This window comes from Tursiops truncatus, chromosome 14 (assembly GCF_011762595.2).
Source record: "Tursiops truncatus isolate mTurTru1 chromosome 14, mTurTru1.mat.Y, whole genome shotgun sequence".
NCBI lineage: Eukaryota > Metazoa > Chordata > Mammalia > Artiodactyla > Delphinidae > Tursiops > Tursiops truncatus.
The window spans coordinates 54,437,955-54,465,866 of record NC_047047.1 but is presented as its reverse complement, the minus strand read 5'-3'; the positions used below and the strand labels follow the sequence as shown (position 1 = coordinate 54,465,866).

The 27,912-nt window shown below is 40.4% G+C and overlaps 1 protein-coding gene across 14 annotated transcripts in view; it reads left to right on the top strand.

Moving 5' to 3' along the window:
• Positions 1-27,912, top strand: part of MTA3 (metastasis associated 1 family member 3) — a 169,905-nt gene that overhangs the window by 87,857 nt on the left and 54,136 nt on the right. For all 14 annotated transcript variants that reach the window (XR_004521825.2, XR_004521826.2, XM_073791404.1 and 11 more), the window contains one exon: positions 14,167-14,355. Coding sequence is in view for 12 of the 14 variants with exons in the window: in XM_073791404.1 (XP_073647505.1) it covers positions 14,167-14,355 (189 nt within the window). In the remaining 2 variants the exon portion in view is untranslated. The remainder of the gene's footprint in view (positions 1-14,166; positions 14,356-27,912) is intronic.

Sequence of the window (27,912 nt, the reverse complement as noted above, 5' to 3'; positions counted from 1 at the left end):
TTTTGGTATCAGGATGATGGTGGCCTCATAGAATGAGTTTGGGAGTGTTCCTTCCTCCACAATTTTTTGCAAGTGTTTGAGAAGGATGGGTGTTAGTTCTTCTCTAAATGTTTGATAGAATTCACCTGTGAAGCCATCTGGTCCCGGACCTTTGTTTGTTGGAAGATTTTTTTGTTTGTTTTTTTGTTTGGTTTTTTTTTTGCGGTACGCGGGCTTCTCACTGTTGTGGCCTCTCCCATTGCGGAGCACAGGCTCTGGACACGCAGGCTCAGCAGCCACAGCTCACAGGCCCAGCCGCTCTGCAGCATGTGGGATCTTCCCGGACCGGGGCACGAACCCGTGTCCCCTGCATTGGCAGGCAGACTCTCAACCACTGCACCACCAGGGAAGCCCTGTTGGAAGATTTTTAATCACAGTTTCAATTTCATTACTTGTGATTGGTCTGATCTTATTTTGTATTTCTTCCTGGTTAAGTCTTGGAAGGTTATACCTTTCTAGGAATTTGTCCATTTCTTCCAGGTTGTCCGTTTTATTGGCATAGAGTTGCTTGCAGTAGTCTCTTAGGATGCTTTGTATTTCTGTGGTGTCTGTTGTAACTTCTCCTTTTTCATTCCTAATTTTATTGATTTGAGTCCTCTCCCTCTTTTTCTTGATGAGTCTGGCTAATGGTTTATCAATTTTGTTTATCTTCTCAAAGAACCAGCTTTTAGTTTTATTGATCTTTGCTATTGTTTTCTTTGTTTCTATTTCATTTATTTCTGCTCTGCTCTTTATTGTTTCTTTCCTTCTGCTAACTTTGGGTTTTGTTTGTTCTTCTTTCTCTAGTTCCTTTAGGTGTAAGGTTAGATTGTTTATTTGAGATTTTTCTTGTTTCTTGAGGTAGGCTTCTATAGCTATAAACTTCCCTCTTAGAACTGCTTTTGCTGCATCCCATAGGTTTTGGATCATCATGTTTTCATTGTCATTTGTCTCCAGGTAGTTTTTGATTTCCTCAGTGATCTCTTGGTTATTTAGTAACGTATTGTTTAGCCCTCACGTGTTTGTGTTTTTTACGTTTTTTTCCGTGTAATTCATTTCTAATCTCATAGTGTTGTGGTCAGAAAAGATGCTTGATATGATTTCAGTTTTCGTAAATTTACTGTGACTTGATTTGTGACCCAAGATGTGATCTATCCTGGAGGATGTTCTGTGTGCACTTGAGAAGAAAGTGTAATCTGCTGTTTTTGGATGGAATGTCCTATAAATATCAATTAAATCTGTCTGGTCTATTGTGTCATTTAAAGCTTCTGTGTCCTTACTTATTTTTATTTTGGATGATCTGTCCATTGGTGTGAATGAGGTGTTAAAGTCCCCAACTATTATTGTGTTACTGTCGATTTCCTCTTTTATAGCTGTTAGCAGTTGCCTTATTTATTGAGGTGCTCCTATGTTGGGTGCATGTATAGTTATAAATGTTATATCTTCTTCTTGGATTGATCCATTGATCATTATGTAGTGTCCTTCCTTGTCTCTTGTAACATTCTTTATTTTAAAGTCTATTTTATCTGATATGAGTATTGCTACTCCGCTTTCTTTTGATTTCCATTTGCATGGAATATCTTTTTCCATGCCCTCACTTTCAGTCTGTATGTGTCCCTAGGTCTGAAGTGGGTCTCTTGTAGGCAGCATATAGATGGGTCTTGTTTTTGTATCCATTTAGCAAGCCTGTGTCTTTTGGTCGGAGCATTTAATCCATTCATGTTTAAGGTAATTCTTGATATGTATGTTCCTATGACCATTTTCTTAATTGTTTCGGGTTTGTTTTTGTAGGTCCTTTTCTTCTCTTGTGTTTCCCACTTAGAGAAGTTCCTTTTGCATTTGTTGTAGAGCTGGTTTGGTGGTGCTGAATTCTCTTAGCTTTTGCTTGTCTGTAAAGCTTTTGATTTCTTCATCGAATCTGAATGAGATCCTTGCCGGGTAGAGTAATCCTGGTTGTAGGTTCTTCCCTTTCATCACTTTAAGTATATCATGCCACTCCCTTCTGGCTTGTAGAGTTTCTGCTGAGAAATCAGTTGTTAACCTTATGGGAGTTCCCTTGTATGTTATTTGTCATTTTTCCCTTGCTGCTTTCAATAATTTTTCTTGTCTTTAATTTTTTACAGTTTGATTACTATGTGTCTCGGCGTGTTTCTCCTTGGGTTTATCCTGTATGGGACTCTCTGCACTTCCTGGACTTGGGTGGCTATTTCCTTTCCCATGTTAGGGAAGTTTTCAACTATAATCTCTTTAAATATTTTCTCTGGTCCTCTTTCTCTCTTCTCCTTCTGGGACCCCTATAATGCGAATGTTGTTGCGTTTAATGTTGTCCCAGAGGTCTCTTAGGCTGTCTTCATTTCTTTTCATTCTTTTTTCTTTAACCCGTTCCACAGCAATGAATTCCACCATTCTGTCCTCCAGGTCACTTATCCGTTCTTCTGCCTCAGTTATTCTGCTATTGATTCTTTCTAGTGTAGTTTTCATTTCAGTTATTGTATTCATCTCTGTTTGTTTGTTCTTTAATTCTTCTAGGTCTTTGTTAAGCATTTCTTGCATCTTCTCGATCTTTGCCTCCATTCTTTTTCCGAGGTCCTGGATCATCTTGACTATCATTATTCTGAATTCTTTTTCTGGAAGGTTGCATATCTCCACTTCATTTAGTTGTTCTCCTGAGGTTTTATCTTGTTCCTTCATCTGGTACATAGCCCTCTGCCTTTTCATCTTGTCTATCTTTCTGTGAATGTGGTTTTTGTTCCAAAGGCTGCAGGGTTGTAGTTCTTGCTTCTGCTCTCTGCCCTCTGGTGGATGAGGCTATCTAAGAGGCTTGTGCAAGTTTCCTGATGGGAGGGACTGGTGGTGGGTAGAGCTGACTGTTGCTTTGGTGGGCAGAGCTCAGTAATACTTTAATCCACTTGTCTGCTGATGGGTGGGGCTGCGTTCCCTCCCTGTTGCTTGTTTGGCCTGAGGCGACCCAACACTGGAGCCTACCTGGGCTCTTTTATGGGGCTAATGGCGGACGCTGGGAGGGCTCACACTAAGGAGTACTTCCCAGAACTTCTGCTGCCAGTGTCCTTGTCCCCACGGTGAGCCACAGCCACCCCCTGCCTCTGCAGGTGACCCTCCAACACTAGCAGGTAAGTCTGGTTCAGTCTCCTGTGGGGCCACTGCTCCTTCACCTGGCTCCCGATGCACAAACTACTTTGTGTGTGCCCTCCAAGAGTGGAGTCTCTGTTTCCCCCAGTCCCATCGAAGTCCTGCAGTTGAATCCCATTAGGCTTCAAAGTCTGATTCTCTAGGAATTCCTCCTCCTGTTGCTGGACCCCTCGGTTGGGAAGCCTGACGTGGGGCTCAGAACCTTCACTCCAGTGGGTGGACTTATGTGGTATAAGTGTTCTCCATTCTGTGAGTCACCCACCCAGCAGTTATGGGATTTGATTTTACTGTGATTGCGCCCCTCGTACAATCTTATTGTGGCTTCTCCTTTGTCTTTGGATGTGGGGTATCGTTTTTGGTGAGTTCCAGTGTCTTCCTGTCCATGATTATCCAGCAGCTAGTTGTGATTCTAGTGTTCTCTCAAGAGGGAGTGAGAGCTCGTCCTTTTACTCTGCTGTCTTGGTTCCTAATCCCGTTATTCTTTTTTAAAAATTCATTTTATTTTATTTTATTTTGGCCACGCCGCACGGCACGCAGGATCTTAGTTCCCTGACCAGGGATTGAACCCACACCTCCTGCAGTGGAAGTGTGGATTTTTAACCACTGGCCTGCCGGGGAAGTCCACAAGATTTCTTCTTTTGTCTGCAAAATTTATGTGTCTTTTTAAAAATATTATTTATTTGTTTGCACCAGCTCTTAGTTGTGGCAGATGGGCTCCTCAATTGTGGTATGTGAACTCTTAGTTGCAGCATGCATGTGGGATCTAGTTCCCTTACCAGGGATTGAATCCAGGCCCCCTGCATTGGGAGTGTGGAATCTTATCCACTGTGCCACCAGGGGAGTCACCATTTATGGGTCTTGGTTTCCTGCTCTAACTATTCTAGGTTCAACTTCACTTGGACTCTTTCTGTATGTTATTGTGTTGAGATTATATTATTTTCAGTTGCATAAAATTGACATCTTTTAGAAGTCAAAAGCAGGAAGAAGTCATTGTCTCTTGTTATTTCAGATGCCATGACCTACACCTTCAATCCTATTTGCCTGGTGATATCATGCCTTCTACTTTGATGTTAAAATATAAGATATTGAGGCATTTCTGTAAAACTGAATGGGAGTGGTTAAAAATTAGTAATATGTTGATGAGTTTTGCAGATTGTTTTCCAAGAAGAACATATGAAAGGCTGCTAAGTTGTTTTGTGCCACTAAATGAAAATGGATTCATTGTTTAGTTGAATTTGAAGAATTGGGGTCTTATTTTTCTCTCAGTGTTCACATGCCTGCACAGGTCAGGTTAGTACCTTTCTCTATCAGGTGACCAGACCATGGATCTGGAGACAATGGAGAGGGCAAGGCTGTGGAACTGCTGGGTCCTGGGTAGCTTGTACAGGTGATTTTCCCTGTGTCTTGTCCTGTGAGGACTGCAGTCGGCTTTCAGCATTCCTATCTGACATATCTGTTTATCCAAGACAATATATGCTACTTATCAAATCACCACTAATATTTTGGGAGCAGGTAATTAAGCTGCCTGCAGGATTGTTGGATATAACTTCCTCATTTTCAGGTAGCTGGGCTGTGAATTTCAAACACGGCTAGTCTAAGACATATAATGAGATTTATAATTGTTAAAACATTAAAGCCACAGAGGCTTCATAGATTTCACCTTTGTTTCAGTAAAATGGGAAGTATACTTAGTGCAATTTGCAAAGAAAAAGAAATTAGTGTTCAGTAATCCTTACATTCACTCCCCTGTCCCCCTGCATTATGGATACAAAATTACTTAGAACAGAGTAAACCCTGAAGTAGTTACTTAAGAGTAGTTCTTGGACTTTCTAGCCTGTTACTTCCTGTTCATGGCTGGAAGGGCCAAGTGCCGTGTGCACTGTTAGGGAGCTATTGCTGGAACAAAGCCTCTCTCTCAGAGAATAGGTAATTGCAGAGATACTGGATTTCTCTTTTGTCTGGACTCTGAGGACTAAAGCAGGTTGGAGGGTACGATTCTAGATAAAAGCTTTTTGAGTTTTTGGGGGCCTTAGAAATCTTCTGGGATAGACTATATTAGAGATAATGGTTAAGTAACTTATATAAGACTAGAAACTTAGGTTTCCTCATGCTAAATTCTGGTTCTAAGAAAGGTCAGGCTATGTTGATTTAGTAGGGAGGAAATTGCATGCTGGAACGTCTCTAATTCCATATTATATCTGGTCTTTTAAAAATGCAATTCTGATTTTGCTGTCCCCTATCTTATATCCTCTTAGTGGCTTTCAGTTGCACTTAGGGCAAAAACCTAAGATCCTTAAAAAACCAGATCCTTAAAACAGTCCCCAGGCCTTGGCAGTCACCATTCTACTTTACATCTCTCTGAATTTGACTACTCTAGGTAGCTCATAGAAGTGGAACCATAAAATATTTGCCCCTTTGTGGCTTGCCTATTTCACTCAGCACAACATCTTCAAAGGCCGTCCATGTTGTAGCGTATGTCGGCATTTCCTTTCTTTTTAAGGCTGAATAATAATCCCTTGTATGTGTATATTACATTTTGTTTATCCATTCGTCTGTCAGTAGAAACTTGGGTTGCTTCTACCTTTTGGCTATTGTGAATAATGCTGCTATGGACCTTGGTGTACCACTGGATTTACTTTTATGATTCTGTTTTTCCCCTTAGAGCTATAGCTTTTGATCCATATAGCCTTATGCAAGTTACTTAACCTCCCTGTGTCTGAGTTTCCTCATCTGCAGTGGAAATAAAATCTATTTGCCCTGAGGTTATGGACTGACAAGAAGAGGGTATGCAGGCATACCCCTATAAGTTGCTGATACATGTATCCAAGCATATAGAACTTGGTGGAACTGCATTGGCTCCCCAGAGCATGCCTTGGGCCTGGGCCCCTGCGTTCTCTGGAGCAGCGTAGAGCTCCCTGTGCCATTGGCTGTCCAGGTTGGGTGGCAGACAACTGATTTATTGCTACGTCACAAGTCTTTTTGAGCTTCCATCAAAATTCTAGAAGAAATTACGTTCAGCAGTTTATGCACCTTCATTGAAGGCAGTGTTTACAAACACTGGGCTCTTCTGGCTCTTGAGGCCCTGTCCTCACTAGGAGAGAAAGTAGGTGGTGCCTCAGTGTCCCCCTCCAGCCTCTGGGAAAGGCTGTCTCTGACTTACCTTTTGATATCAACTTGAGGATTAAACAAGGTAATACTTGTAGATCATTTGGAACAGTATCTGGCACAATGTAAGAGCTCAGTAAATATTAGTTGTTATTGTTGAGCTGATGACAATGATGCATTCCCCTCTCCCCCGTCTTTGTTGAGTCTCATTTACTTTCTTCTGATTTTATAGCATTATCGATTGTCTGAAAGTGGTTTTTTCATGCCATATTTATTCTCATTGTAGTAGGTTATCAAGTTTGAATATGGTCATTAGGCTATAATTAACCATACATATTAATATAATTGTTACAAGGAAATCACTATACAGTTTAAAATCTTCTGCTTAAAACAAGCTATACTTTTTACAATAAAAATTTTCCCATCAAGAAGACCTTAGAAAAGATAATTAACTTATTCTTCTGATAAGAGAAAGTTGATTTAACCAACAATAGTTTTATTCTTCAGATACTCTTTGTAAAAATGCCAGCTGTTGACCATGCACTTCACAATCTCTTTGTGATTCCTATTCAAATCACACACTTCATTTAGGGCTTTGAGGAATTTAGAACAGTTTGGAAATCATAGTCATTACATCGTTTATATAAATTGTACTCAGCAGAATATATGAATCTTTTGATTAACATTTTAGGCATCAACTTACATAAAAAAATCTAGTCTTCAAAATGAATGTAAAATTGATTAAATGAGAATTCACATAATTTTTAAAACTCAGTTTGCTGGGCTTCCCTGGTGGCGCAGTGGTTGAGAGTCCGCCTGCTGATGCAGGGAGCACGGGTTTGTGCCCCGATCCGGGAAGATCCCACATGCGGCGGAGCAGCTGGGCCCGTGAGCCATGGCCGCTGAGCCTGCACGTTCGGAGCCTGTGCTCCGGAACGGGAGAGCCCACAGCAGTGAGAGACCCGCATACTGCAAAACAAACAAACAAAAACCACAGTTTGCTAAAACTTATGAGTACTATCCATGTTTCCAAGACTGTAAAATTAGAATTTGAACTAATGGACTACCACTGCAGTAAAAAGTATGAAACGTGAAATTTTCCTTCCTTCTAAATACATCATTAAGGCAATAATATTCTACATTAGGCACATTTCCTTTTTGTCTGATGATGTATTGCAGATAAGAATTTTAAAATGATATTAAATGGACTTAGAGACACTGCAGACTGTCTTAGGGGGAATTGTTTGCTTGTGTTAAGGTCTGTTTATCCATCTCTTTCTTTTAAATTTAAGCTTAAATTTGTTTTTGTTTTATTTTTTGTTTTGGGTGTATGTTGCCTTTTACTTTACTTTTCTCCCATGCATTTGACAACTAATATAAGAAACATTAGAAAGTCACCATAGAATTGAACTATGGAGAAATACAATGAAAATTGTTTTAACTTCTTTGTCTAGGGTGAAGAGATTTGGATTTTACAAGTGTGAGTTAATGAAGGCTTATTGTTATAATTTCTTAAAACTTGTTATTTTTGTATTTTGAGATAATACAAAAATAGTACTAAGATTTCCTGTATTCCCTTCACCCAGATTCCCCAAATGTTTACATCTACCACCTTTCCTTTATCATTCTTTCTCTGTATACATATTATTATTATTTCTGAACAGTTTGAGAGTAAGTTACAAAATGGATGTCCCTTTATTGCCAAGTATTATTTGAGGAGGTATTTCCTAAAAGAACAAGGATATTTTCTCACTGAACCACAATACAATTTGCAGATTCAGGAAATGAACATTGTTATAGTACTATAACAATAGTACTATAACGATTTAATATCACTAACAATATAGTACTATAAATCTGGCTTTAGTCAGATTCGTAGTTGTCTCAGTAACATCCTTTAGAATAAGAGAAAAAAATTCTTTTTTCTCATCCAGGATCTACTTGAGAATCACTTACTGCATTTACTTGTCATATCTCTTTAATTTCCTTCAATCCTGAACGGTTCTTCATTCTTTCTCTCTTTTGTGACCATTCTTTCTCTCTTTTGTGGCATTTTGAAGAGCACAGGCCATTTATTTTGTACCATGTCCCTCCATTTGGGTTGTGGTTATAATTTGATTAATAATTAGAGTAAGTTTTTATTCTATTAAAGTTCCTTTTGGTCAGTTACATCAGGAGATTTTCCATTTTTCCTTAGGTTTTCCAATTTTTCATAGGTGTTTTTTTTTTTTTTTTTGGCCACATGGTGCAGCTTGTGGGATCTTAGTTCCCTGACCAGGGATTGAACCTGGGCTCCAGCAGTGAAAGCGCAGAGTCCTGACCACTGGACCACCAGGGAATTCCCCGATAGTATTTCTTAATTAGGAAATTTTTTGATGCCTGTAGTTATAAATAACTTTTTATTCCTGTTATTGTTTATGTGTCATTTCCCATTTTTTTCCTTGATAGTTTTGCCAGAAATTTCTCTTTTACTGTCTAAAAGAATGAAATTTTAGTTTAGTTGATCTTCTTTATTGTATGTCTGTTTTCTGTTTATTTTTGCTCTTTATTATTTTCTTCCTTCTACTTTTCTTTGGCTTTACCCTGATATTAACTATACCAGCTTTACAAGACCAATTTTTAGCCCATTAATTTCATTTATCTACTTTTCTGTTATTAGTAAGATTATAAATGTCCCTCTGTATCTCATATTTTTATATGTAGTATTTTCTTTACCACTTGGTTCTAAGTATTTCCTAATTTACTTTATAATTTTGCATTTGATTGAGAGTTAATTTCCAAGGAAATGTGGTTCTGTCTAAATTAATAAATCTATCTTAATTGCTTTGGGGGTTGTGATCAGAGAGCATGTATGATACCAATTATTTTAACATATCGTGATTTCCTTTAGGGCCTGGAATATAATCCTCCTGAGGACTGTGCTGCCTAGGCCTTGCCCACTTTCACCTCAGCCTAGTCACAGCTAACTTTCTGTTTGGTCTGTTCTCTCTTGTAGCAGTTTAGAAAATACCTCAAAGTTAAAGCTCGGGTCAGTGTGGAAGCTCATCTCTCATACTTCCTCTTCCTGAACTATCTTAGCCTCTCCTTCTTGCCTGCATTGCTTGTTCTCCAGTGTCTCCACATAGCTGTATTTCATATTTGCCTGGTTTGTGTCCGGAATCAGAGCTGGGGGGGAAGAACCCACAGTTATGCTCAGGGTAGGTTTGGAAGTGACATTAGGGCCATGGGGCTACTATGGCCTGCTGCCCCTGGAGCTTTCTCGTGATAATAATCAAAAGGTATGAGTACACATAAGAACATAGCTCTTGGGTGTCTTATAGATTGATTTTAGTGAATGACAACCAAGTCAACAAATCTGATTATGAGTGAGGGATTTTGCTTTGAGTACTGTGCATTGAAGCAAAAATTGACTGGATGGCATACTTCTCATATATAAAAATTTTTGCCTTGCTCGTGGTTTGAGATTTACTCATGAGAGTTTCTATTTCTACTTGGAAAAAACCATATGCTCATTAATTTTAAAATAGATTTGATGGTCTGAATGCTATAATTTGTGCTGGAGTTATACATGTAAAATTTTTGTAAAACTCTTAACTGAGCAAATCAATAGTATTGAATATATATGGGACTCAGTTAGCCATTGCCAAAAATAATGTCACGTGTTACAGATTGGGTTCCTGGGAAACACATTCTGAGATGAGATTTGCATGCTGGAAGTTTATTAGGGAGTACTCTTGGGATCAACACCTGTGGAAGAGAAGGGAAGGAGGCAGGATTGAACAGAGGGAGAAGGTAGGCTCTGATACAGTGTGAATGAAAGCCTCACCCTTTACCCTCCTGCATCATTGGATGCTGGCTGCCCCAGGAAGAGGGCATGACCTTGCATGATGAACCTTTCTGAATTTGAGATCATTCCAAAGAGGAGCAGCGCTGTAGGCTGTTTGCTCACAGCACTTCTAAGCATTGGGTGAATAAGCTCTTAATTCTCAAAAGGGAAAATGCAGTATCTATTACAATGCCCAGAATTTCATTGGCTTATAAACAACAAACATTAATTTCTCATGCACCCCTGTACAGATTGTCTAGGATTCTGCTGAACTGTACTGTGCTGATTCGGGTGAGAAGCTGCAGGTTAGGTCCACATCTGATGCATGTATCTCTCATCCTCTGTTGACAGAAGTCAGTAGCATAAGTCCAAATGCACAGGCTCATGTCAAGGCTCTGTTATGTCACACATCTTAAGAGCCAGTTGGCCACACAAGTCACATGGCCAGGCCCAGCCTCAGCAGAGTGGAAGAATATGCTCCCTTGGAGGTCCAGGAGAGGGAGTGAATTTTTGCCAAACAATAGTCCAGTTTACCAAAGTGTGATTCTGCTTAATGAACAAAAGATAAGAATTCCACTGCCAAGATTTCATTGTCACTCTTTCTCCTAAAATACTTCTGTTTGTCATCTCCATCTGTTTTGAATGAGATGAAATGTGACAACACCTTCACCACTATTTGGCAGAGAGAACAGCTTGTGCTGAGTTCTTATGATTTTCAAAATTTAGATTTGAATGGATTTATGTGTATCTATATCTCTATTGAAAAGATGATATCTTTGCAAAGTATTTATCTGGAGGGAGGATTTTCAGTTTCAAGTTCTTTATCTTATTTTAAATTGAGGTATACATATAATAAAGTGTATTAAGTACACTTAGGTGCACAGCTTATAAATTTTTACATATGTCTACATCCATATAACCACCACCCAGATGTAGATGACGAACAGGGTTCCCTCATGCTTCTTCCCAGTCAATGATCCCCTCTTCTGAGGTAATCATTATTCTGACTTCTCTCATCGTAAATTAATTGTTATTTTTCTCAAAATTCATAAAAATGGAATCAGCCAGTATGTTCTCTTATATGTCTAGCTCTTTGAGTTTTTATCTTAACTGATAAACTGTAAGTTGTTGGTTACATTGTCAAACTCCTACGTCTTTTCTTAGCTTATTTCTGTGAGTCTTCACTGGATGTTGTCTCTTTTGTTTTAGAAACTATATTTTGTGTTTTACTTATTAGCTTTTTGTGGTTGGATTAGACTGTACAAAAGTTCGTTAAGAAGAAGCTTCTATGTATGTCAGAAAGACAGAGTTAATATGGACTGCTAGCAAATAATGTGATCCTCTGGTTTCCTTTGTAAACCTGGCCATTGATTTTTAACAGGATTATTCCTTAGGCATTCCACAGTACCTGTGTCTCCTGGGATGTTTATTTTCTACACATACTGATCATTACTGCACTCTCCCCTGGGCTGCGGTCTAAATGTGAGGGCTATGGAGGTTTCATAGCTGTGGTCAGCCTTAGTCCGACCCACTCTTTCCATTTGATCTGTGACACAATGCAGGAGCTAGTTTTCAAAAGCAAATGCTTACTTCAGTGTTCAGTAACACAAACACACTCTGTAAAGAACAGAACCTTTAAAAACAACCTGATCACTTGGGATTTTGATTACAGTCACTTATAGAGGCTAGGATATTACTTTGGTACTTATTAGATAATAAGTACCAAAGCCTTATTAGATAACAGCCCATCGTCATTTTAAAAAGTGCCTATAAGGAAGGCATTTGCATTCATCTACCATGAACAAAAGACTGAAAATCCATTCACGCTTTGAGTGGTTGGTATAATAACAGCTGAGAAAAGCTCATTTAATTCTGTGACTTTTGGTTTCAGAGCACCTGTTCAATATAAAAATTACTTGTAGCTCCTGAGGAATCTCAGCAGCAGTTAATTTGTATAATTATTGATTTTGAATACTTTTGTTTTTTTAGTTATCCAGTGTAAATTTAGGAGTTTTAAAAATAGTTGTTTATGGAAATACATTATTATTTGAAGGGACCCCTCAATGCTGTTGATCTGTTCATTTTTATAGATCAGTTATCTAGAAACAATAGTTTTTTAGTTTCAGGGATGGTGTTAAGAGTGTGTAACTGTAACATACAGTTAAAACTGCTGAATCTGTCAAGTGAGAGGTTAGCTACAGACGTGGAATTTAGTTGATTCTGAAGTTTGCAGAGCATAAAGGAAGAATCAAGATCAATTCTAACATTTTTGTAACCCCTGCTGCAGAAGGGTGAGAAGAAATTCACTTGAAAGTTGAAGTTATTATTCCATGACTGTGACACATATAGCAAAAGACTGCACATGGTCAGTATGGTCTTAGCTGTGATTATAACTAGGAAATTGATAATGAAATCCTTACTTGCTTTTGTTTTATGGAATCCGATTTATTTTAGGGGAGATGTCATCCCTTGTTAAAGCAGTTAGTTACTGTTCCTAATCATGTCCTAAATTCTGCCTTTAGCTCTGTCAACAAATTCATATTCAGCATCTTTATGTATCACAGTATAAATACATACTTTTAATGTGTATTTTAGCTAATAATTTTTTTCTCTTTAATAGATGTTAGTTGATATTGGAGCTTATTTTATGCTTTTGTACCAGTGGGGAACTGTCCACTGTCCCCTACCAGATATTTTGGGATCATTTATAAGCTAAATTTTTAAGAAACATAGATATGACTCTATCCTCATTTATGAAATTTTTAATAATTATCAGAAGATACTTTGTGTAAAAGGTGTAAAACTTGGCTTTCACATGTTAGAAAGTTTAAACAGAACTAGTTCTCACTTGGCAAGGATTTGATCACCAACCAAATCTGTACCACACCTATATGCTTATCCAGACACAACTGACTGTCCTGTTCATCAGTTTTCCTGCTACACATACAAATACGCATGCATATTATGAATGGATCTTTTAAAAATTTTAGCTAGACCCAAGGTACTTCTGAAAAAAGCCACTTATATTATTCTAATCTATCTTTCCTCCTTTCAAATCACTCACCCTTGAAATATATATGAAATCCACACTGGCCCAGGTAGCTGTTCCAAGCAAGCCTGGTCATCTATTCTTGGTCTTACAGAGTTTCAACCAAGTTACTGTTTTTACGTGGATATATAATTTTGTTTGTTTTGTTTTGTTTAACATGGATGTGTAATTTTGTCTTCACCATTCTCAGTTTCATTGTTTTTTCTCCATCTCTTGTTCTTAGTATATCATTCTCTTGCTCCAACCTGAGAATATTTTTTCTCACTCTGATACATCCTCTGTCTACATATTTTTCCCTTGTCAAGGAAGGCTGTGCCAACCTTATACAATAGCTGAAGTGACTCTGGCACTTTTAACCAAAAGGATGATGGAACTTTCTGGGTTCGCATTTTAATTCCTGGAGGTCCTAGATCTTCATAGTTAGGTTGCTGTAACAAACAAATGCATTTAAAAAAAAATACAGGGCTTCCCTGGTGGCGCAGTGGTTGAGAATCTGCCTGCTAATGCAGGGGACACGGGTTCGAGTCCTGGTCTGGGAGGATCCCACATGCCGCGGAGCAACTAGGCCCGTGAACCACAACTGCTGAGCCTGCGCGTCTGGAGCCTGTGCTCCGCGACAAGAGAGGCCGTGATAGTGAGAGGCCCGTGCACCACGATGAAGAGTGGCCCCTGCTTGCCACAACTAGAGAAAGCCCTCGCACAGAAACGAAGACCCAACACAGCAAAAATAAATTAATTAATTAATAAACTCCTACCCCCAACATCTTCTAAAAAAAAAAAGAAAGAAAAACCTTAAAAGGTACAAATCAACATGTTCTTAAAAGCAATACGTGGTGTTTTAAATAACTGCATAAATCCATTGTTTAAATTTTTTTCTTGTGTTATTAAAAAAGTAAATACTAAGTATATTGTTGCTAATTAAGTGCATCATGCATTTTAATATTTCTGTTCTTAAATAATCTAGCAAGTTTGCATTTCTGGCTGATCTTTTCTCTCCATTTTCTTTGTTTTTTTTTAGTTTCATGCTATGGATACGTTGTATAGGCACAGCTATGATTTGAGCAGTGCAATTAGTGTCTTAGTACCACTTGGGGGACCTGTTTTATGCAGAGATGAAATGGAAGAATGGTCGGCCTCTGAAGCTAGTTTATTTGAAGAGGCACTGGAAAAATATGGCAAAGACTTCAACGACATACGTCAAGACTTTGTAAGTAGTAGAAAATTGTGAATTAAATAAAAGTTGGGGTGGGAATATTTTATCTGTTTTAAAAATTTGGCAAATCTTAAACTATTCATCTAGCAAGCCTCTGACGTAGTAATTTTCATCTGCTCAACGTAGAATGCAGGCCAGTGTTGTGGAGGGAGAAATTGACATTTGTCTTGAGCAGTAATTGTAAGACCCAGGGTCAGGAGGCCCTGAGTTCTTGCTATAAACTTTGGCAATATGAATTAATCCTCTTCACCTCTCTCTGAGTTCCAAGTTAAAAATATGCACAGCTTTTCTAACCATTTGCACTAAATATTTCTGATCTCTGCTTTTTTTTTTTTTTTTTTTTGCGGTACACGGGCCTCTCACTGTTGTGGCCTCTCCCGTTGCGGAGCACAGGCTCCGGCCCAGCCGTTTCGCGGCATGTGGGATCTTCCCGGACTGGGGCACGAACCCATGTCCCCTGCATCGGCAGGCGGACTCTCAACCACTGTGCCACCAGGGAAGCCCCCGATCTCTGCTTTTTAAGCTTGTTGCTGTCTTTTAGAACTTCGGTATTTTTCTAGTTATCTTACCAATCATTGAGCTGGAATTTGATACAGACCTCTATTATAGAAACGACCTGTATCAAGCAGAGCAGAAGAATTTGCTTTATGGGTTTTTGATCTTTACTCTTCTTGATGATATGCAGGATCTTACTTGCATTTTAAATACTAGGTAATCTTGTCTACTATTATGTACTTCCTTTGTCTTTGTATTTATGGAATTGCTGTCTTTAATTAACCTTACAGTCTCTTTGAAATGGGGAAATTTCTATTTGAGAAGTTCATAAATAGCTATCTATAACAGCCATTCTTTTTTTTCAAAAATATTTATTTATTTATTCATTTATTTATTTGGCTGCCTCAGGTCTTAATTGTGGTACATGGGATCTTAGTTGCAGCATGTGAGATCTTAGTTGCGGCACGCAGGCTCTCTGTTGCGGTGCACAGGCTTCTCTCTGGTGGCGCACGGGCTTAGTAGTTGCAGCGCATGGGCTCTAGAGCATGCAGGCTCAGTGGTTCTGGCACATGGGCTCTCTAGTTGTGGCAAGTGGGCTCTAGAGCACACGGCTTAGTTGTCCCATGGCATGCAGGATCTTAATTCCCCGACCTGGGATCAAACCAGCATCCCCTGCATTGCAAGGCCGATTCTTAACCACTGGACCACCAGGGAAGTCCCAGCAGCCATTCTTTTTTAAAAATTATGAAAATAGACTCATTATAGCCTATGAAGTATTTAATGTGAGCTAGGATCCTGCCTTTTATGTTGTTGCATCTTTTTAAAATTATTTCTGAAGGACAATTTTACTTATCTATATGAGTTGATGTACTAAATCCTAAACATGATAATTAAAGTTGTTAGTGTCACTGGTATTTTTTTTGGCAAAACTTTACTGACACCCAGATTGTTATATGTCATGGTTTCAATTTACAGGGTGTGCAGCTGGGAATTTAAAATGCATTGGTGGCATTTAGCTTCAGGTGGTCAGAATAACACAGCAGTGCAATGCTACTAATATAGCTACACCACTAAATAGAAACTGCAAAAACAAAACCCCCTAAAGAACAAAGGCTGCAGGCCTGATAAAAGAGTAGAAGATGAGAAATACTAAAGTGAAACTAGTTTTCCCTGCACTGAGTGTGACATGCTCATTTTATGTCCTGATCATCATTCTGAACTCAGCTCAATTCAGCAAATGTTTATTAAGCACCTGCAACATACCAGGCCCTTAAGTGTGCACTAGACATGCATCAGAAATGTAATGTGGTCCTTACTTTAGGGAATGATTCATAGTGAAGATCAAGAGATTGAAAGATAAGCCCTCAAATAAAATATAATGTAATTACTTCTGTCAGTAGTAAGAACGAGTATTATGGAAGTGGTGGGAAGGGAACTGTTAGTTGTGCCAGTCAACTCAGGAGTGTCTTCACGGAGTTAACTGGCATTTGATCTGGACCTCTGATGGTAACGGGAGAGAACAGCAGATTGACGGGTATACACTGAGCTGTGAAACTTTTAGACAGCCTTCCTGGGCACTTAATACAGGACTAGGAAATAACTCTGAACAGTAGCTTGGTGCAATATACTTGGACATAGAGGCTGGCATTCATAGAAGGTAAAATAACGGTGTGAAAACGAGTATCACAGCGATAATGCTGTTAAATGGTTTTTTGTTACCTTCATGATCTAACAAAATTCTTGTCAATCTGTGGCGTGATCAAGTTTTTCTGAAGGTGGTTAGAATGCTTGTTGATGAGCCAGTCCACATTAGGTTTGTTGTATTTTGGAGCTTGGTATTGGCCGCCAGTGTCAAAAAGCTTAGATAGACCATCAGGAGGCTAACGCTTCAGAGGGTTTGTGTTTTGTGTAGTTTTGGGTGTTTGTTTTTTGAGATCCTTAGGCTTTGTTTTGTTTGTTTGTTTATTTATTTTTATCGAAATATAGTTGATTTACAGTGTTAATTTCTGCTAAGCCTACAGCTAACATCATCCTCATTGGTGAAAAGCAGGTACGTGAAAAGGTGTTCAAGGGACTTCCCTGGTGGTCCAGTGTTAAGACTCCTTGCTTCCACTGCGGGGGTCATGGGTTTGATCCCTGGTCAGGAAACTAAGGTCCTGTATGCTGCATGGTGTGGTCAAAACAGACAAACGAGAAAGGTGTTCAACATCACTAATCATCAGGGAAAACCACCATGAGATATTGCCTCATACCTCTTAGGATGGCTATTATTTTTTTAAAAATGAGAGATAACAGACGTTGGTGAGGATGTGGAGAAGCATTGTCATTAATTCTTCTTTAAATGTTTGGTGAAGTCATCTTGTCCTGGGCTTTTCTTTGTTGGAAGGTTTTTGATTACTGATTCAGTCTTCTGTTCACATTTTCTATTTCTTCATGATTCAGTCTGGATAGGTTATATATTTCTAGGAATTTATCCATTTTTTCTAGATTATCCAATTTGTTGGCATGTAATTGTTCATAGCAGTCTCTTAGGATCCTTTTATATTTCTGCGATATCATTTGTGATGTCTCTTCTTTCACTTCTGATTTTATTTATTTCAGTCTTCTCTCTTTTTTCTTAGTATAGCCAGTGGTTTGTCAATTTTGTTTATCTTTTCAAAAAACCGGCTCTTAGTCTATAGATCTTTTCTGTTGTTTTCCTTGTTTCTACTTCATTTATTTCTGCTGTGATCTTCTTTTTCTGCCAATTGGAATCACTCTTTTCAGTCTTTGTTTATTCTTTCCTCCTCTGACTGGATAATGTCTAAGGACCTGTCTTTGAGTTCACAGATTTTTCTGCTTGATCAAGTCTGTTGTTGATGATCTGCCTTGTATTTTTCATTTAATTCATTGTATTCTTCAGCTTTAGAATTTGTTTGGGTTTTCTAAAATGATTTCTCTCTGTTGAACTTCTTGTTTTGTTTGTATATTGTTTTCCTAATTTCATTGAGTTTTCTATCTGCATTTTCTTGTAGCTCACTCAACTTCGTTAAAACAATTATTCTGAATTCTTTGGGAAATCCTAGATCTCTATTTCTGTGGGATCAGTTCCTGGAAAATTACTGTGTTCCTTTGCGGGTGTCATGTTTCTTTAATTTTCCATGTTTCTCATAACCTCGTGTTAATTTCCGTGCATTTGACTGAGCAGACATTACAGACTGGTCTTAGTGGGAAAGACCTTCACCTGCAGGTGGGTGCAAGGGTACCAGGCAAGTAGGGTGCACTGGTTCTAGCTCCTGGGAAGGCCCATTGGCATAGTGCACATTCAGCTTTATCAGCCGAGGTCAGTGTCAGTAAAGATTGCAACGGCCAAGGGTGCAGGTGTCTGCTGCAACAGAGAGGGCTGTTGGGGTCTTCAATGGCAAAGGCAGCTGGGGACCTCCTGATCTCTCTTTCTCCCACAGCATATGTCATCGGCGAGGGGATGTCTCTTGGCTCTGGGTCTGGCTTGGAGTGCCCTCATGGTGGCAGTGGTGCCTGAGGTGTGGGCATGCTTGGGTCAGTCCCTGAGCCGGGAGTGGAGTGTGTGTGCTCACAGAGTGACTGAAGCATATGATCTGGTGCCTGTGAAGTGAGTGCATGTCGAGCAGCCAGGGCTCTGGGGTCTGGGGTGTGCACATCTTCTGGAAGGAGTACAGCAGCGTCTCCTTCTCTAGGAGGCCAGCAGCAGCAGTGGCTCTTGATTACCTCGGCGGCAGGAGCTGCCGGTTTCTTCTGCACAGGAGCCTGCTGAGGTGCACTCCAACAAACACTACAGAGTCCTCTACTGTACAAGCTGTAGGGATTCCTCAGCAGCTGTCTTGGGGTGCTCCTGAGGTCCTCAGTGACCAGGGCTGCCAGGCTTCTCTGCAGAGCAGGCCACTGGTGACTGCAGTGGTATCCAGTGTGTGGCTTATACTGATAGCCTCCACCCTTCGTTGTTCTTAGCAGTTTCCAGATGTCTCAGCTGAAGTCCGTCTCCTCAGTGATCCTCTCTGTGTACTCTCTGTGCAGTTATTCTCCATTTTTTGCTGCACTGTGTTGCTGTAGGTTCTTCTTTGACTCTTGCATCTTCCCAGGGCAATTTTCATTTGTTGATAGCTATCTAATTATCATTTTTTTGTGGGGTTACAAAGGCTGGTATGTCCTCCTCTTGCTGGCGTATCTCTTGCTGTCCATTTTGTCTAGCTTGTTGTCATAAAGTTGTTCATAATCTCATTATACTTTTAAGTTCTGTGGGATGGATTTGTAGTGATATCCCCTCAGATATTCCTGATACTGGTAATTTAGCTTTTCTTTTTTCCTCATTAGTCTGGCTAAGGGTTTATCAATTTTATTGACCTTTGCAAAGAACCAGTATTTTAAAAATAACTAATTAATTAATTTTTGGCTGCATTGGGTCTTCGTTGCTACGCGTGGGCTTTCTCTAGTTGTGGTGAGCGGGGGCTTCTCTTGTTGCGGAGGGCGGGCTCTAGGCGCATGGGCTTCAGTAGTTGTTGCACACATGCTCAGTAGTTGTGGCGCACAGGCCTAGTTGCTCCACGGCATGTGAGACCTTCCCGGACCAGGGATCGAACCTGTGTCCCCTGCGTTGGCAAGCGGATTCTTAACCACTACGCCACCGGGGAGATCCCAAGAACCAGTTTTTGATTTGATTGATTTTTCTGTTTTCTATTCCATTGATTTCTGCTTTTATGTTTATTGTTTCTTTCCTTCAGCTTGCTCTGAGCTTCTGTGCTTTTATCTTTTCCTAGTATTTTTTTAAGGTTGGAGCGTAGATCATTAATTTGAAACTTTGCTTCTCATGTAACCATTTATTGTTAATACTCTTGGCTGACAATGAATTCAGCTTTTGACTGAGAATGACTTCTGCCTTGTCCGAAAAACTTTACTGTCCCCTTTGAAGAGAGATTTCATTCTTTATAGAATCCACTAAAAATTTTTTTCCTCTTTGAGTATTCTAAAGATGTCTGTCTATCTGACTTACGTAGTTTCTGATGAGAAGTTCCTATGTATGTAAATGTTTCTTTTTCTTTGTGCTCAAGATTTTCCCTTTACTTTTGTTTTACTACTACAGTATGAACCTGTAGTAGTAAACCAAAAGCCCTGGCAGGCTTTTCTTTATAATTATTCTACTTGTAGTTCACTGAGTCTCCTAGAGCTGAGATTTGTTGTTTATGTGTTAGTTTGTATAATTGGTATTGATCTGTCTTCTAGTGCACTAACTCTTTTCTTGGCTATGTCCAGTATACCAATAAACTTGTTAAAGGAATTCTTCAAATAGGATATATTTTCCTAACAGTCATATTTTATTTTTATGCTTTTTATCTCTGTATAAATTTCCCATCTATTCATGTGCACTGTCTGCCTTTTCAACTAGATCCTTTAGTATATTAATATAGTCTCTAGTTGGCCAGGTTTGGATCTCATTGTTGTTCTGGTTACCTTCAGTGTACCACTGTACTGGAAGGCTTAATATTTCATGTACGACCTTTATATCTTTGAGCCTCACAGGGCCCCCAAAGCTTAACTGAATCTCCCCATTTTTGCCGGAGATGCAAAATCCTTTCCTGCCTGGCTAATTCACCTACACCCCCACCCAGCCTTGAACCTAATGGGTTTCACTTCCCTTGCCAGCAGGCAGAATTATTCTCACAAGCCAATCACATCCTCCTGTGGGAACCTTCTTCCGGAACCAGGGCATACCGCACCCTCTTGTTATGCAAAGCCGCACTTCCACAGCCCCTACTGGGCTCACTATTCCCAAGTACAACCCCTGTGTGGCCCTACATCGTGTGTAGTGTCCTCTTCCCCCAGACCGTGAGTATAAGTGACTAATAAACTGCTGTCAGTCTCATCTAGTTTGTCTCCAGTGTCATGTGTCGTATGTCTGAGCACCTTCCACTGTCTTGAGGGGCGGGTCCCTCCCTCCCTCGCTGGTGGGATGAATAGGAGGTGAACTGAACATCCACAGACTTCATAGACTTACCTATGCTTAATGTAGGGCCTGAAAAGCAGAAGGGTCTTTTTCTTGTGTTCCTGTGCCATCCTTAGCAGGCCTTGCACTGCAGAGCCTGTCTCCACATTTTGCCCTTCCCCCTGTGGTAGTATGGTGTTGCAAGTCCACGGTGAGGGCACAGGGAGTTTCTTAGCTGTCCTGTTCCTGCCCCAGACTTTGGTAGGCTTTGTGTGCCTGAGTCTCAGCGGTGGAGCTCCCACAGCAGTTCTGTTCTTCCCCCAGCTCCCTTGTGGCAACCGGTCTCTGCTTTGTGTAGCCTTTTATTAGCAGGGCTTTTTGGATGTGAGCAAATTTCCTGTCCCCCTCCACTGGCCACCGCACTTTGCCTGGGACTTGGGGGTGGGATGGTTTCTAGTCCGTCTCCAGTGGCAGACACTTTTGCTTTGTATGAGAGAAGGATCTAAGAGAAGGATCTGGGAAGCGGTTTTCTGGCCTGGTCCCCAGTGGCAGCAGATCACCGTTGTGCACACGCACACCACCACCAATGGGCAGGTTTCTTGCCCTGTCCCAATTCTTTCTGCTGAACATCTGATGGAGGAAAGGGGGTGTGTCGATGCCCTCTGTGCACTGCTTTATTTAGCTTCATCTTCTTACCAAGGTTGATAAGCTGTGTGTTCATTTTCATTCCTTGATTTTTCCTTATGGTTTCCTTTTTGATCCTTGGATTATTTAGAAGTAAGTTCCACATATTTGTAGGGTTTTTTCCCCATATATTTTTTGGTTATGAATTCTGGTTTAATTCTGTTGTGTTCAGAAAACATACTTTGTTAAATACACACACACATACACACACACATAAATTTTACATTTTGAAGACTTGATTGATTCTACTGTAGTATATGGTTTGGTTTGGTGAATGCACCATGTGCTCTTGAAAAGAACAGATATTTTGCTGTTAGGTATAATATTCTATAAATGCTACTTGGGTCAAGTTTATTGATAATGTTGTTCAAGTCTTCTGGAGCCTTACTGATTTTCTGCCCACTTGTTGTGTTACTTGTTGAGAGAGCAATATTAAAAGTCTCTAGCTTATAATTGTAGATCTTTCTATTTTTCTTTTCAATTGTATTAGGTTTTTGCTTTAAATATATTGAATCTCTGTTGGTGGACACGTACATATTTAGGATTGTTATATTCTTGTGATGATTCGACCTTTTTATCTTCACATCATGCTTCTTTATCCATGGGTAATATACCTTGTGACAAAGTCTAATTTTTCTCCTATTAATATAACCACTCCGGATTTATTGTTTACATGATATATTTTGTTTCCATCCTTTTACTTTTATTTATTTCCAAAGTGGGCTTTTTGTAAACAGAATACAGTTGAATTTTCTTTTCACCCCCAACCAATCTAACAATCTCTGCCTTTTACTTAGAGTGTTTAGACCACTTGCCTTTAATATAATTATTAATAATATAATTATCAGTTTAAATCCATCATTTTACCCTGAGTTTTCCATTTGTCCCATTGTCCTTTATTCCTCCCCCCACACTTTTTAAAAAAATTTATTTATTTTATTTTTTTGGCTGCGTTGCGTCTTCATTGCTGCACAGGGGCTACTCTTCGTTGTGGTGCGCGGGCTTCTCATTGCGGTGGCTTCTCGTTGCGGAGCATGGGCTCTAGGTATACGGGCTTCAGTAGTTGTGGCATGCGGACTCAGTAGTTGTGGCAGGCAGGCTCAGTAGTTGTGGCTTGCAGGCTCTAGAGCGCAGGCTCAGTAGTTGTGGCACACGGGCTTAGTTGCTCCGCGGCATGTGGGATCTTCCCGGACCAGGGCTCAAACTTGTGTCCCCTGCCTTGGCAGGTGGATTCTTAACCACTGCGTCACCAGGGAAGCCCCTCTTCCCCCTTTCTTTTTTTTTCCTTTTTTTTTTTTTGGCGGTACGCGGGCCTCTCACTGTTGTGGCCTCTCCCGTTGCGGAGCACAGGCTCCGGACGCGCAGGCTCAGCGGCCATGGCTCACGGGCCCAGCCGCTCCGCGGCATATGGGATCTTCCCGGACCAGGGCACGCACCCGTGTCACCTGCATCGGCAGGCAGACTCTCAACCACTGCACCACCAGGGAAGCCCCCCACCCCCTTTCTTGATTAATTTTTTATGATGCTCATTTCATCTCTCCTGGTGGCTTACTAACTAAACTTTTGTTTAGTGGTTTACAATATATATCTTTAATGTACCACAGTTTACCTTCAATCAAATTCTGCTTAGATCACATAGATTATAAGAACCATGAAACAGTACACTTCTAGTTCTTCCTTCCCATTCTTGTGCTTTTGTCGTCATACATTTTATTTCTGTACATGTTCTAAGCCCCACAGTGCATTATTACTGTTTCTTGCTTTAGGCAATCAGTGATCTTTTAAAAAGTTTAATCCCCCCCCATGTTTATTTACTTATTGTTACTTATTTTTTAAAAATTTACCATTTCTGCCCCTCTTCATTTCTTTGTGTACATTCAAATTTCCACCCCCACCTATGGATTTCTCAGGTCTCCTCCACTGGCTCAGTTCTTTCTGATGGACACTTGATAGAGATCTCTGGCAAATGTGTTTGGATTCCGCTTGTGTCTAGAGCTTCCACAGATGCTAAACAGTTGTCCTAGCCCACTGTTGACCTTTAATAATCTGGTAACTTTTTTGTTGTTCATCACCTGTTTCTTTTATGCTCTGCCAAAGTAAAAATACTTAGAGTCCTGTCTGTCCTTGGAGTGACTTGGGAATTTAGTTCAGTTGATTGTCTTGTAATCTTAGCTCTCTGATGGACTAAAGAGTTGGTGTGGTTTTATAAATTATCTGTTTCTTTCCTCATCTTTGGAGTGGGGATGACATTCTCTTGTGGATTTCTACATCCTAAACAGAACCTGAAATATGCAGAGGAACCTGAAAAATTCGAAGTGCAAAACAGCAAAGTCCTTCCCTCTTCATACAGTGGAGTGAGTCCTTTGCCATAGAAACTCTTTTAGCAAAGGGCATTTCCTGGCTGTTGTATCATTTAGACTTCAGTTGCAGATGACAAAAATATTGGAGCTGTTTTAAACAGAATGGGATTTAACTTTAGAAATTAGATGCTTAAAATCATTGATAGGGTTGGAGAAGTAGGCTCAAGCTGGACCTCAGAATAGTCCCACAGAAATGGTTCCACAAGTGAGCTCTTAACCTCTGCCCCATATGGAAATTGAGAAGCTGCTGGGTTAACTTCTGGGCCAGGATCACACTACTTTAGCCGTGATCTTGAGATCAGGAAACCTCTAGCAGCGTCATTGGCTCTAGAACAATTTTGTGCCTCCTACTTCTGCTGCAGCAAAATGGATCCCTTGTGCACCATCCACTCTATGCCTGCTTAATTCACTTCTGAATTTGTCTTATACACATACATCTGATTGGCAGAGATAAATCCAAGGGGGTCTTGGAAATATAACGTTGGATTTCTAGCCTTTGTAGCATAAGCAAGTGAACTAGAGGGAAGTTGGAAAGGATACTGAGCAAGTCATAATTAGAGACGACAGAATCCATTTGAGTGAGCTATTATGAGGAGACAGAAATTTATTAAAGGCTGTCAGAAGGCTAACAGACGTTAGCCAGGGATCCACGTTTCGATGCTTCACAGACAGGACTTGTGAAGCCAAGAGCAGTATCTAACCCCACAATGGCAGTGCTCTAGCAGGAGCCCCACTACAGCATCTGCTACCTCTACTCAGCAATCTTGCATGATTCTGTTCTACCTTGACTCTGTCAGTAAGTGCCACGTATCTAGGGTCTATTCTCAGAACGCTTCACTTTTTACCAATTTTTGTATTAGAGTACTTTTGATTATAAGTGAGAGAAACTCACCCTCATCTAGTTTAGAATAAAGGATAGATACTTTGGTTATATTAGTCAGGGTTCTTAGTTGGTAAGTACAGATTTCACTATAATTTAAACCGAAAGGCATATAGGATATTAGGTTCTCGTAAAATCTCTGGGAAGACTAGAGAACCAGGTTTGGATGCTGCACTTCCAGAAACAGTGGAAAGACCCATGCCCTCTGCTGCTTGGAATCCATGATGTCAAACATGGATGGCAGAAAAGTCAACACACATGCCCCAGAAGAACGTGGTATCGCAGCCATTGTTCTTGCCGAACTATCCAGTCTCCCTGCATGCAGCCTTATTCTGATGTTGCTAACTCCTGTACCTAAATGTCATTCACATTTGTCAGCTTGGCTAAACCTGGCCTGTATGTCTGCATCCTTGTTCAAGAGTATCTGGGGAAAATGTATTTAGAGCTTCAAGGAAGGTAAGCTGGAAGTAGTTTGGAAATGGGTGTACAGTTTATGCCACCACCCACTTCTTTGACTACTTAACATCCATCCTTGCCGTCTCTACATGCTTCCTTTCCAGACATCAACTTTAAAACAATAGTAATTATCCCTGAATCATTAGAAAATATGGTACTATTTCCTTAAATGGGGAGGCTTAAATTTAACGTCACAGCATCCATCTCTGGTTGCTGTTTATTCCTCTTCTGGTTTTAGCCACAACCCTGTCTTTATAGCTTGTAACTTCTGCATTAAATTATAAAGGTAAAAACACCACCACCAACAGACCTTATATAAAAAATAGAAAGGGAATTGGGTGCAGAAGGAAAATAATTACACTGAGCAAGGAAGAAAACACAGATAGCTTCGTTAGTCTTCCGTTCTTCCTGATGCCTTCATTGTCATTCAGGATAGAACAGCACACACACACACACACACACACACACACACACACACACACACACACACACACACACACACACACACACACACACACACACACACACACACACACACACACACACACACACACACACACACACACACACACACACACACACACACACACACACACACACACACACACACACACACACACACACACACACACACACACACACACACACACACTGTTCTCCCCTCCGTATCTTAGATGACCAGAGTTCTTAGTCTGGTGGGGTGACCCAAACCTTCATTCTTGCAGGTTGTGGGCCCTGGGTTACAAGAAGTGTTTTGTGGGAGTAAGTCATTCATAAGTCTGTGTGTGCTATTGCTAGTCAATAGCACAGAAAAGGCAAATCATATCTAGAATAATTGTCCATTCAATGAAAACAGGTAACTGCTGAGAGTCTAATCTAACTGACATGTTACCAGGAATGGTTCCATGTTGGAGGCCCAGTGTACTCTGTTCCTTGCAGATTAGACAGTTGGAGTAATCAGATCAGAATGGGTGAGAGGACGTCCCTGTGGTGGCATCCACAGGTGTGTCCATTTTGTTTACGTGTCCTTTGAGCAGTCATTGGGTGGCTAGGGAAAGAGACTGGCTTATAGCCATAGGGATCATCTTATCCAGCAGACGAGTGAAAAACCTCCTTTGCAGAGGAGCCTTTGTGACCATGGGGGCTCAAATATCCTCACAGCCAGGCCCACCCTCAGATGTCTGACCCACAAACCTCTTTTATAAGCATCATTGTTACCAGTCCTCTAATCTCATTCCTTTCAAGTCCCTGATCATTGTGACAAGTAAATAACCATTGTCCATGGATGGGTATGGATTAGTACCTCTGGCCATCTCTCTTGCAACTCAAAGTAGAAAACCAGATGTCCACTCTAACGTTCTGCCCTCCAAAAAGATCTCCCTTCTTCACTGGGCTTCACAGTCACTCCGGCCTGGGGCTGAAATGCTGCAGCAGTATAATTCCAGTCGGTGCCCCTACATCATGCGGAGCCATCTGCCACATTCGGATTTTTTCCTCTTCAGTTGACGGGTTGGAACTCCCATGAAAGCTGAGTGAGGGCTGAGGGAGAAAGGATACTACCTCAGGAGTGTGACCTACACTGCTCCTGGATGAGAGTGTGCTGGTGCCGAGTCCAGCTGATTAGGACTTTATGGCTTGGATAAACTCTGGCTCGTGAGGAAGCTCAGGTTACAGGGTCACTTGGTTTTCTTTTCTCAGGCTTCCAGGTAAATTGCATGCCCGGGCCTATTTCCCAGAAGAAGAATAATTAAGGGGATAAGAGGTTTTGGCTTGCTTAAAACCCTGGGCGACTATGCCTCAGCTGTCCTGTGAGGTGTTGCTGTAGTTGGCTCCTTAACGCCATCCCTCAGACACTTTCAGCTCCATTAGATTGCTTGTTAAATGGGAGAAAATTATGTTTGCTTTAACTGCAATCCAAATGCCAGCTGTGCCGATCTGTTCCTGTAAGGAGATCACATTTGTTGAAGTTGCCACCCAGTTAAGTTTTAAAATAACGTCCTTTTTCTAAACTCCATTTATTTTTCTCTTCAGACCAAACAGGTGAGTTAAACGTGAAGATGACAGGAATTGCATGGTTGTTGTACATGTGGGTCATAAACAGACCCTTAGCTGCACTGGGGTCTGGGAAGAACTATTTTAACTCTAAACCCAGTGGTGCATTAGGGCAAGCTGGGAGTCAGAGGGTGCTGAGTCATCTATCAGTAAAATCTGCCACGACAGCTAAAACTCGAATGTTATCAGTCATTTTGTTTGATCTGCCCTGATTTGCATCTTGGAAGACTAACAGATCTCCCTTTACAGAGGGACATATTAAATATATTCTTTCATCGTGGGTCTCATAAGTAAAGGCTCATTTGGCCATTTTGAATAATTATGGAACATAGCAGACAAGCTTCCTATTTTTCTAATATGTGCCACACTTGGCTATGTTCTTTTTCAGAGATTTAGGTTTTCATTTTATTTACAACAAAATAGATCAGAATAGAGCAGTTTTGGAAAGGATGAGAAATATTATACCAGAGACCAATGACCCCCAGTTGTAGGTGGCATCTTTGGAAGTTGAAGAACTCAGTCCAGATTCTTTAAAATATCATTTCTAAAAATTGTACTTCCACCCCACCTATAGCCTGAGAAAAACTGAGTAAGTCATGAAATATTTTCAGTCGTAAGGTTTATAATTTTTAACAGAATGGAAGTTGAGAAATGGAATGTGCATCTCTAGCTGAATAGAACTTGTTTGG